The sequence below is a fragment of the Balaenoptera acutorostrata genome, chromosome 3 (assembly GCF_949987535.1).
Source record: "Balaenoptera acutorostrata chromosome 3, mBalAcu1.1, whole genome shotgun sequence".
Lineage (NCBI taxonomy): Eukaryota > Metazoa > Chordata > Mammalia > Artiodactyla > Balaenopteridae > Balaenoptera > Balaenoptera acutorostrata.
Window position 1 is genome coordinate 135,094,178 of NC_080066.1, and position 12,257 is coordinate 135,106,434.

At 37.7% G+C, this 12,257-nt stretch overlaps 1 protein-coding gene across 6 annotated transcripts in view; it reads right to left on the reverse strand.

Moving 5' to 3' along the window:
* Positions 1-12,257, reverse strand: part of WDHD1 (WD repeat and HMG-box DNA binding protein 1) — a 97,503-nt gene that overhangs the window by 48,266 nt on the left and 36,980 nt on the right. For all 6 annotated transcript variants that reach the window (XM_057544360.1, XM_057544361.1, XM_057544362.1 and 3 more), the window contains 3 exons: positions 11,846-12,087; positions 9,579-9,716; positions 7,790-7,946 (listed from right to left, as the gene is read on the reverse strand). In XM_057544360.1, the coding sequence (XP_057400343.1) occupies positions 7,790-7,946; positions 9,579-9,716; positions 11,846-12,087 (537 nt within the window). The remainder of the gene's footprint in view (positions 1-7,789; positions 7,947-9,578; positions 9,717-11,845; positions 12,088-12,257) is intronic.

Genomic DNA, 12,257 nt, shown 5'->3' on the forward strand with positions numbered 1-12,257 from the left:
TCAGTGGTTTTCACCACATAGTATGAGGTGGCAATGTGAATACTCAGCGTTTGAAAAACCTCTTGTAGCAATTGTTATGCACCTATTCACAAAACCATTTTAGTCATGCAAAACGGAAGACAGAACATGTGCATTCAGAAAGGACGAGTGCAATTACATACGCATATATGTACATTAACAAAACTAGGAGGAACATTGGGAGTAATCTTAATTGCCTTAACATTCTTTTTTCTATAAAGTGACTTAGACTCTCCTGTTTAAAAACATTTTACAACTCTAATACTTTATTTAGTCATAGTAAGCGATTATCATAAAGAAAAATTGATAAGGATTTTACTAATAGCTTTTTTAAAGCCACATTTACATCAAAGCAGAGCACCAATTCACATTTCTTATCCTTTTCTTAGCTTTAAAGACTTGAAGTAAAAAGACCTTTTCTCTGTTAGGTATCTCTTTCATGGAAGAGGAGGAAAAAACAAACTCATTTGACTGCTAATTTGATGGGTTTTGCCTACAATGAATGAGTTTCCTGGAAACTGTGGCTAAACCATTTGGAGGATAAAATGTGAAAAAATAAACCACAGTTTACTAAGGAGACAAAATTACTTCAATTCCTTTCCAAACAAATCACAAAATTTGTTCTCTTATATTAAAGAGTTGAAAAATATCAAACTGGAGAAAACTGGGGCCAATGTCCAGATTAAGTTTCTAAGAGTTAGTGAGTTTTGCTTGTCTTCTGTGTTGCATGGGACTCTTTTAGTGTTCGAGGGGATTTAACTCTTTTAGAGCACTGACTCAGGAGTAGATAATGATTTTACCAGCCAACTCTTCAAGGCTGCTGGCCCAATTTAACTTCATGTAGCACAGGACATGTAGTCAGTATTTTTAGCAAATGCTTGTTAAATGAACATAACTTGCAAAAAAAAGTTTGTTTTCAAGTGCATTAAATAACTCTTAAGAGTTTTTAAAAACCAAAGAGAATGCCTGATATGATATGAAGTGCCTGCATAAAATATCGTTAAATAAATATGTTCCAACATCAAAAAGTAAAGCAGAATAAGGTAAAAAAACAAAAACAAAACTAAACTAAACTAAAGAGAAAAGGAACGCTGATGTTTGTAGAAAGCAAATTAGATTGTGGCATGAAAATTAGTAAACTCTCAGTTATGTATTAACCAGTGGTGACAATAAAAAAAATCTTCAGAGGAAACCATAAAGACAGTTTCTGCTAAACTGAAGTTCATTTCAAACAGGTAGGAAATCAGATACACTACACAGCAGTAATTAAAGGCAGGTGTTTTGTACTGATTCAAATGAATTTTTTAAAAATTATTTTTAACAAAATGTATTTCCTCACCAAAAAGAAAGCATAAATACTGCTGAATCTGGGTTAGAAAATATATTTTAAATGGAAAGATTATAGAAACAGATAATCATTAACCATGAAATACAAGGCTAAATGCCTTAAAGTAGTGACGGTAGGAAAACTACTGTTGTTATTAACAACTGACATTCAATGAACACTCACTAAGGGCCAGGCACTGTTCTAAGTACTCCTACATCACTTCATCTTCACATTAGTTCTTTGAGATGGGTACTAGCTTCATCCTGGTTTTAGAAATGAGGAAACAGAGGCACAGAGAGTCTAAATGTCATGGCCAGGGCTACACAGTGAGCATTTCAGCCAGGATACTGCAGCAGGCTCCAGCACTGGACCATTATGAAATGCTGCCTTTCCAGAGGAGCAAGTGGTTTGCTATCTTTACCACGAACACTGAGAGCAAACGGAAGCGTTAAAGATTTAAATAAATATAAGAATGAATTTCTTGATAGCAAGGATAATTAAGTCTCATTAAACACAGCAGCAGGCTACTAAAGATGGTTGTACAGTTTTCTTCCCTGGGCTTTCACGGACCTCTCTATCAACAGGAAGGAAATTAATCATCCTCTACATGTGTCTAAATGTAAGGAAAGCTAGTATGAGAAGTGCAGTAGGCCATACTGAGAAATGTAGCTTCCAATCTTTGAAAAACATTCTTATTCAAGTTGATTCTTCCAGAATAAAGCCAGGAAAAAAATGAAAAACATCCTGATCAATTTATCACGGTATATACAAGTACATATATTTTTCAGCATTATCTTCTCAGTGTTTCAAACGTCAGCCGTATGCGATTCCCCTCAGTAATTCAATTATTCCCCTAGAATAAGCCAGTCCTTAAGGGGTAAGTTTATTCTTTCAATCTATTTATCAACTCAACTTCCACTGTTCCTGTATTTCAACAGAGAAAATATAGGAACTTTTTTGCTACTAACTAGCTGTGTGATCTCAAGTTACTTAATCTTTTTGGGCCTCAGTTTTCTCACCTGTAAAAATTGGGGAAAAGGACCAGGAGTAAAGACAGAGCACAGGAACTAGACCAAAAGAAACTGGTGGTTCTCACTTTTTTTTATCCCTGTAGGGCTGCTGAGCTTTGCAAAGTGACCATGCATTCACACGGGCACCATGAACTGTCTACAGCATGAATAAAATAACTTCCACTTTATGTACTAGAATTTTCACATGCATGTACATGATATAACTTACAATACAAATTTATGTTCAAATATAATCTTTAGGTCTACAGAAACTTTCTGCTATTACGGATTTTCTCTATCAACTGATACTCACTATACAAGCTGCTATCATTTGTAGGTCATGAAATGCTTTGACATTTAAAAGGACTCTTATGCTTAAAAATGTCAGGAGCCACTGGCCTAGACAATTTCTAAAATCCTTCCAAGTCTAAAACTGTAATTTAGAGTCCATTATTTTTTTTTATCCCATGTTGAATTTTTTTTTTTTTTTTTTTTTAAAGGATTTTCTTATTTATTTATTTATTTATTTATTTATTTTTGGCTGTGTTGGGTCTTCGGTTCGTGCGAGGGCTTTCTCCAGTTGCGGCAAGCGGGGGCCACTCTTCATCGCGGTGCGGGGACCGCTCTTCATCGCGGTGCGCGGGCCTTTCTCTATCGCGGCCCCTCCCGTCGCGGGGCACAGGCTCCAGACGCGCAGGCTCAGCAATTGTGGCTCACGGGCCCAGCTGCTCCGTGGCATGTGGGATCTTCCCAGACCAGGGCTCGAACCCGTGTCCCCTGCATTAGCAGGCAGATTCTCAACCACTGCGCCACCAGGGAAGCCCTTGAATTTTTTTTAAATTAATTAATTAATTTATTTTTGGCTGCGTTGGGTCTTCGTTACTGCATGCGGGCTTTCTCTAGTTGTGGTGAGCGGGGGCTACTCTTTGTTGTGGTGTACAGGCTTCCCATTGCGGTGGCTTCTCCTGCTGCGGAGCACGGGCTCTAGGCGTGCAGGCTTCAGTAGTTGTGGCTCATGGGCTTCAGAGCGCAGGCTCAGTAGTTGTGGCGCACAGGCTTAGTTGCTCCGTGGCATGTGGGATCTTCCCGGACCAGGGCTTGAACCCATGTCCCCTGCACTGGCAGGCGTATTCTTATCCACTGAGCCACCAGGAAAGCCCTCCCATGTTGAATTTAAGTTAAATGTTACCAGCTGTAATTATCATGTCTTTTAATGACAGTTAAAACTCTTCACAGATCTTAACTATAAAGCAAGTAAGAAAAAAAAGCCAGCTGTACAAATTATTAGAGGGTGTAAAAATTGAACTTGACGAAATAGTTTTAATATTAAATGAAAAACCAAAATTATTCATTACAAATGAATAACTTCACATACTTCCTTAAGATAATGATATTAACAAACAAAATGAATCATCTTACTTGAATAAACATTAGATGGAGTAGTAAAAATCCTTCTAGGTTCAAAACTAAACCTCTGATTAAGATAAAATATGAATTCTTTCATTCAAGTTACTAAAAACTTGATTCCTGGAAACAGACATGTAAAAAAAAAAAAAATCCCTGAGAACAACCTACACTCTAAGAGCTGTTAGAAACAGTTAACTAGGGACTTAGCCGGCGGCGCAGTGGTTAAGAATCCGCCTGCCAATGCAGGGGACACGGGTTTGAGCCCTGGACCGGGAAGATCCCACATGCTGCAGAGCAACTAAGCCCGTGCACCACAACTACTGAGCCTGCGCTCTAGAGCCCGCGAGCTACAACTACTGGCCCGCGTGCCTAGAGTCTGTGCTCCGCAACAAGACAAGCCACCACAATGAGAAGCCCATGCACTGCAACGAAGAGTAGCCCCCGCTCACCGCAACTAGAGAAAGCCCACGTGCAGCAACAGAGACCCAACGCAGCCAAAAATTAATTAATTAGAATTTTTAAAAAGTTTAATAAATTCCTTCTGATACTAAATATGTCAATAATGGACTATCTGGAGACTTTGAAAACACATAACATACAGAAATAATAACCAGCAATTCCTCTATGATTTTCTACTAAGTTCAATTTCACATTCTTCTCAAACATCCACACTGCCAACCAATGCCTTCAAAAATACCCTCTATCTTGCTTCAAAATCTGCCACCAAAACAGAAGGCATCAGACAGGAATTCCTGTCACCTTTCATCCACTAAATCTATCTGCATTTGCACCTATCTTCTTCCTTCTCATTACATATGATAAAATATCTTTAAAAAAATCATGTATATATACATCTTCTTTATCCATTCAGCTGTCGATGGACACTTAGGTTGCTTCCACAACATAACTGTAAATAATGCTGCTACGAACACTGGGATGCATGAATCTTCTCCAATTAGTGTTTTTGGTTTTCTTCAGATATATACCCAGCAGTGGAATTTCTGGGTCATTTCTGGGTTTATTTTTAGCTTTTTAAGAAACTTCCGTACTATTCTCCACAGTGGCTGTACCAATTTACATTCCCACCAACAGTATATGTGGGTTCCCTTTTCTCTGCACCCTTGCCAACATTTATTATATGTGTTCTTTTCCATGGATTATACTTCAAATAGCAAGTACTAGTTTTTCAGCAGGATAAATCATAAAGACACATTCACTGGGTCAAAGGGCATATGCATTTCTAATTCTGATAGTTCTTGACAAATTGCCTTCCGCAGGGATTGTGATCAACTTACACTCCCGTCAGCAATACATAAACGTGGTTATTGCCCCACAGCCTCACCAGCTAAGAGTGTTATCAAATTTTCAGATTTTTCTAATTTAATAGGTAAGAAGAGAAATCTCTTTTTAGTTCTGATTTGTGTTTAATCTTACTTCAAGTGACATCAATCATCTTTTCATATATTTGAAAGCCACTTTTATTTCCCTTTCTGATTATTGCTTCTTGAAATAGTCTCCACTTATAGTTTCTATGACATGACCCTCTCCAGGCGATTTTTCTCTTAATTGCTTAGCTAATCTTCCTTTTTCTCATTCAAAAGCTTCTACTCCAATAACTGACCTCTAAATGCTGGAATTTCTTTGGGGTTGGACTGATATCTTTTGTCTCTTTCTTCTCATTTATTACTATAACTTTATATACCTTCTATAATTTGATGATTCCCAAATGTATATAACCAGCCAAAATTTCTGAGTTTGAATCATATATTCCAATACCTTCCTTTTTTTTTCTTTTTAAAGTTAAGCATTTTCTCTCTTTTTTTTTAAATTTATTTTTGGCCGTTTCGGGTCTTCGTTGCTGCGAGCGGGCTTTTCTCTGGTTGCGGTGAGCAGGGGCTACTCTTTGTTGTGGTGCGCAGGCTTCTCACTGCGGTGGCTTCTCTTGTTGCGGAGCACGAGCTCTAGGTGCGTGGGCTTCAGCAGTTGTGGCATGCAGGCTCAACAGTTGTGGCTTGTGGCCTTAGTTGCTCTGTGGCATGTGGGATCTTCCCAGACCAGGGCCCGAACCCGTGTCCCCTGCATTGGCAGGTGGATTCTTAACCACTGTGTCACCAGGGAAGCCCCCAATACCTTCTTGATATCTTCCTTTGGATACTGTGCAGGCTTAACACACCCAAGAGAGTATTCATTTTTATCTTCCTTATTTCTATAAATGGTACCACTATCTATCTAGTAGCTTTAACTAGAAATGTAGGTGTCATTGATTCTTCTCTCATTCCCAACCTCCAAACTACCTGCAAATCCTGTTTCTATCTTGAATCTGCTTCTCTTCATTTCCACTGCCCCACACTAGTTCCAGCCTACTCTGAATGATAGAGTAAGTCCTAATCCTTGTGACAACTAAAAACAATACCCCACATTTCCAAACATCCCCAGAAGAGTGGAAAAACCCCTGGTTGAAAAATTGGTCTCCCTGCTTCCAGTCCTACCCTTGCCAATCCATTTACCACATACATTTTTCTTTTTATAGTATAAATCAGATTGTATCATTCCCCTGGATAAAACCCTTGAATGACTTCTTGGTATACTTCAAAGAAAATCCAAACTTCTCTATCATGGCCTATAATGCAGCCTATGCCTAACTTACTGATACCAACTTGGATTTATGCTCCCTGCTACCCCTTGCTTCTTTGTACTCCAGCCACATTTATATCCTTTTAATTCCTCAAACACACCAAGTTCTTTCTGACCTCACAGCCTTTGTACATGCTGTTTACTCTGCATGGATTGCTTTTCAATCCATTCTTCCATAACAGACCCCCTTGGCCTCCAGGTCTCATTCTAAATACTACCTCCATTAAGAGTCTTCTATGACTGGGACTTCCCTGGTGGCGCAGTGGTTAAGAATCCGCCTGCCAATGCACGGAACAGGGGTTCGAGCCCTGGTCCAGGAAGATCTCACATGCTGCGGAGCAACTAAGCCTGTGCGCTACAACTACTGAGCCTGAGCTCTAGAGCCCGCGAGCTACAACTACTGAGCCATGTGCCACAACTACTGAGCCCGCAAGCCTAGAGCTTGTGCTCCACAACGAAGTGTAGCCCCCACTCACTGCAACTAGAGAAAGCTTGTGCGCAGCAACGAAGACCCAACGCAGCCAAAAATAAATAAATACATAAATTTATTTTAAAAAAAAAGAATCTTCTATGACCATACTATCTAGAAAATGCTCTTCTGTTATTCTTCATCATGGGTCTGCTCAGATTAATGGGCATTTATTCTAAGTAGTAATTAATATTTACTTGTTTCTGTTATCTGTCTCCCCAATCAGACTATAAGCTCCATGAAAGCAGAGACTTATTTGTTCACCAAGTATCTGTACAATGTCACTGACAGTCTTTTAGACCAAGAAGATATCTGGTGTCAAAAAAGAGGTAAATACTCAACACAATACTGAATAGGGACTATATGTACTGAGAATTCTACACTTGCAGTCAACTACTAAATTTCTACTAGCTCACTCCCCTATAACAATAATTAAGCTAAAAATCTCAAAAAACACCTAAATTATATATTCAATCCTAAATCAAAGTTTAAAATGAAAGGCTATAATAAAAGATGAAATGTGAGGTTTACCCAAAACTCCCCTCCTTATCTGGCTGAAATAATGCTAGTCACACTAATAAACTTGTTTTCTTTTCTTTTTTTTAGGCCATGCAGCTCGGCTTGCGGGATCTTAGTTCTCCGACCAGGGATTAAAACCATGCCCCCTGCAATGGAAGCGCAGAGTCCTAACCACTGGAGCTCCAGGGAATTCCCTTAGTTTCTATTTTGCTCAATAGGTTCCAAGTCAAGCAGTTGGTTGAAAACTTCAAAGTGAATGTAAACAAATTCCTAATTTAGTGAATATGGAGAGCAAGTAAATGAGCTAAGGTTAAAGATTTTAAAAATACCTTTAAAGATAAGCATAATAAAGAATTTCAAAGTACTTTTTAAAAAGAGTCAACTAAGCATTTTCTAATAGCCCACCTCAGTTGCTGGGGATTTTCATGGATACCAACCACCCAGTAGTGATCAGATTTTCCTTTGCAGTGTTCTCTGGTGTTACATACAGGAGTCCACGTATGACCAAGTCCTCTGTTAAGCATTCGAACAATGCCTTCTGAATCCACATAAAATGGGGTACCTATATAACAACAGAAAAACAAATCACCTGGAAACATAGCTATGTATTTGTTAAATAAATCCTTTTTCAAATACACACACCAATCAATCAACTTTCAATTCAAAAGCAAAACAAAAAACAACCAACCAAACAAAAAAAAAAAACCTCCCCAAAACCAGAAAGACAAATAATCCAAGATTATTTCCCATAAAATTTCACTAACCACAGAGAGTAAGACCTAACTGAATCAAAGGAAAAAAAATTGCATGGGATGTGACTAAAATTTATCCAAAAAAAGAGGGAAAAAAAAACCCTGATCAATTCAGTGAAAACTATGCCACCTGCTGGAATAGAGCAGTTTTTTAAAGCCAATTTCAGTAAAGAAGTTAAAATTGAATCTGAAGTTTCCTTGGTCAAGAGAGACTTGGAAAAATGACGAGAACCTAATGCAAGGTGACAATGTAGAGAAATCTGTCTTTAGTACTCTTCTTCCTCCCGCCTCTCTTGGCCTTGTCACTGTTCTGTTCCCCAACAGTTCCCCACTGTTCTGCTCCTAGACTTACCTAGGAAACAAGTAAGCATCCCTGTTTCCCACCTACTCTGCTCCCATTTCAGGAAGTACATGGCAAATTCCCTAATCATCCTTTATTTATCTGTGACTTCACACCCCTCTTACTCTGCAAACAGCAGTTTCCTCAGGGTCTAGATCTGATTGGTAACTGGGAGAAAAAAATAAAGCTATATAAATGGAAGTTATTAATGGTCACATTATTAAAGCATAAGTGACTAATAATATCCCAATAGAAAACACATCCAGAAATGGTTGGGTTTTTTTAAAGACAAACTGGAGTTTCCAATGATGTAATTAAAGGGCATGAATCTCCAATAATAGAAATATTTAAGCCAGAAGACAGGGTTAACAGGTGCCTTAAAATAAGGTACTCCTCAGTGTCCTTCAAATCATCTGTCATAACCCACTATTAAGTGAGTCTACAACAGCACACTGTTCAATAGAAATATCATGTGGGCCACAAATGTAATTTTTAATTTCCTTCTGCCTCATGACAAAAGGGGAAAAAAAAGTGAAGTTAATTTTAATAATATATTTTGTTAAATCCAATATATCCAAAATATTATCATTTTAACATGTAATCAATGTAAAAGAATTATTGAAATTTTTTACATTTTTTTTTCATACTAAGCCTTCAAAATTTGGAGAGTATTTTATAGTTATAGCACATCTCAACTCAAATTAGACACTTTTCAAGTGCTCTGTATATAGCCACATGTGGTTAGTGGTTACTATAGTGGAAATCAGTAGAAAATTCCTGATTTTCATGTAGAATCTGCTAAAAAAGCCAAAACTTGAACACTGATTTGTATCTCCTTTTTGCTAGCTAATAAACTTTCAGAAAAGTTTATTTCCCTCTTTGTAAGTTTTCTAATCAGAATTCTGATGAAGAAGGGATCTTGTACACAGAAGAGTGGCTACCTCGCCTGGAAATTCCAGTTTCCAGTTCTGCCAATATATTAAAATAAATAAATTTAAACATAAAATATAGACAATTTATCTTTAAGCAAATTAATTAGGAATAAATAATGAAGCAATTTTCTTCTTGAAAAATGACTTTAATATAAATGAATTTATCTTGCCTTCAGCTGAAAAGCCAACCCACACAAGGTAGGATTTCCTTGTAAGAGGAAGAGGATCCCCATGTAAAATTTGTTTTTTCTTCTTCCCCAGCTCTAGCAGTTGAACTCCAAGGCACTGATCCCCATCAAATCCTGTACCTAGTGAGAAAATGTAAATATAAATCAGGTATCAAAGGTTATTTAGCTATGAGGCAGTTTAAATTATTTTCTCTGAATTGAATTTTATTTTGTGATAAATTCCTAGATTAATTAGCAGTACTTTTTATAGATAATCCACTTACCTGAGGCACCATTCAGGGATTAGAAGCAGAATAGTATGTTACATGGCCTATTTATATAAAGTGTTTATAAGTGGTAATTCATTCACTCAAGAAGTATTTAAAGAGAGCTTACTTTGTACCAGGTACTGAGGCTACAATGGTAAACAAGACAAAGTCAGTGTTCTCCTGAAACTCATATTCAGGTAGGAGAGGAAAAACTAATTTAAAAAGAAAGAAAATACTAAGTGTCATTATCAAAGATTAAAATACTAATGTGATACAGAGTGTCAGACTGAGTGGCTACTTTAGATTGGACAGACAAAGGTGGCCTTTTGCGAAAGTGAAATTTAACCTGAGATATGATTTGCAAGTTGGAGTCAGCCATCCAAATGATAGGCGGAGGAGCACTACAGTAGACAGGGAAAAGCTAATGAAAAGGGCCTAAGTTGGGAACAAGCTTGGTGAGTTTGAAGAACACAAAGAACCCAGCAGGGCCAGAACCAGTAACAAGAAAAAAAAGTGGTAAGAGATGAGGCTGAAGAGGCAGGCAAAGGTCAGATCATGTAGGACCTTGCCACCTGGGATAACAAGTTTGATTTTTATTCTAAAGCAATAGGAAGACATCAGAGGATTCGGAGCAGAAGAGGGAAGTGATTGGATTTGTGTTTTTAAAAAATCACCTAGGCTGCTATGTGGAGAATGGATTGTGGCAGGCAAGAACTGAAGCTGAAAAGCTAGTTAGGAGGTTATTCCAACAGGCCAAGAGATGATGTCTGGGTTGCACTGGGGTTTTAGTGGAGATAAAAAGAGACAGATGTGCAATGTGTCGTGTGAACTGACATGATAATGACTTTGCTGACAGAGTGATGTGGGGATGTGAGGGAAAGAAAGGATAACTCTTAACATTTCTGGCTTGAGTAGCTAGATTGATAGTATGCTGTTTACTGAAATGGAAAAACTAAGAAGCAAGTTTGGAGGGAAAAAGAAAGCCCAGAGGCTTTATTGTGACCAAGTTAAGTATGAGATAAATATCAAAACTCTACATAGAGATTTCAAGTCGGCAATTGGATATGTAAGTCTGGAGACACAAGGAGGGGGTAGGGCTGGTGATATTAATTTAGAAGTCATGAACACATAGATGTATTAAAGCCATGGGTGTTAATGAGATATCCCAAAGTAGTTTCTCAAACTGCATTTTTTGACCTGTGAGTCATGAAATCAATCCAGAGTTACAACCAGAATTTAAAGAAAAATGAAATCAAAGAGTAAATATTGTCCATGAGACTTTCATTCTAGTTCTATCTGCAGGTATGTATAGAATAGCAACATAGAATATATTTCTCACTAGGGCTAAGCAGTCGAAAGACTAATAGCTCCTGACCTAGTGAAAGGAAGAGAAGGGGGCTGTGACTGCGCCCCGGAGTACTCCAGCTAAGAGGCGGGCATAGGAATAGGAGCCAGCAAAGGAGCTGAAAGAGTTATCAGCTCCTAAGGAAAAAAAATGGGAGAGTGACATCACAGAAGCCAAGAGAATAAAGTATTTCTGGTGGAATTACTTAAATAAATAAGCATAAAAAGATCATCGGTAACCTTAATAAAACCAGTCTTAGCACAGCGATGGGGACTGAGGACAGAATACGAAGTGAGGAAAAGGAGGCAACAACTTTTAAGTCACATTCAAAGTTGCTTTGGTCCTTCACACAAGGAGTTAGTTTATTTTTTGAGGCATTTAAACTCTGATAATTCTTATAAGATATAAATATGGAAGCAATTAACCAAACTCTACCTTAGAATTCTTTCTATAGTACAGTTTTTCTATAAATAAAATGTTTTCGTTTTCATTGCTATTAGTGAGTACAACAAAATTCTGTACAAAGACTATATTGATTCAAATACTAAAATAAATGCAAAAGGAGATACAATCCAAAACAGAGAGGAGAAAAGCTTAAGTAATTTCCATTTTACTTCAGGTCACGGTAAAACTATAAAATAGTAGAAAAAATCTACCTCTGTGATAAACAATGACAAGCTGTTCTCCATGTCCTGCCACTGACACAACAGGCCCAGGGAGACTGAAGACCTCTTTTTGAACACCTCCAATGGTAAACAAGCGAAGGAGCAAGGCGCTAGTGGCAGCAGCAGCCCATCCCTGACCAAGACATATGGCTTCAATGTTTTCATTCTGAGGCATGTCTACTATCCACTCTTTGCTTGAATCCCATGAACTAAAGTGCAGGCAGTGAAGCTTGCTAAAAATTAAAACAAGACAGAAACAATCAAACTTTCACATTTGATATTTTACACATATATATAACTAATCATTACACCCAGTAACAATCAAATAGTTTATTTTTCTATTATACACAAATAATACAAAAATGGCTTTAAGGGCTTCCCTGGTGGCGCAGTGGTTGAGAAT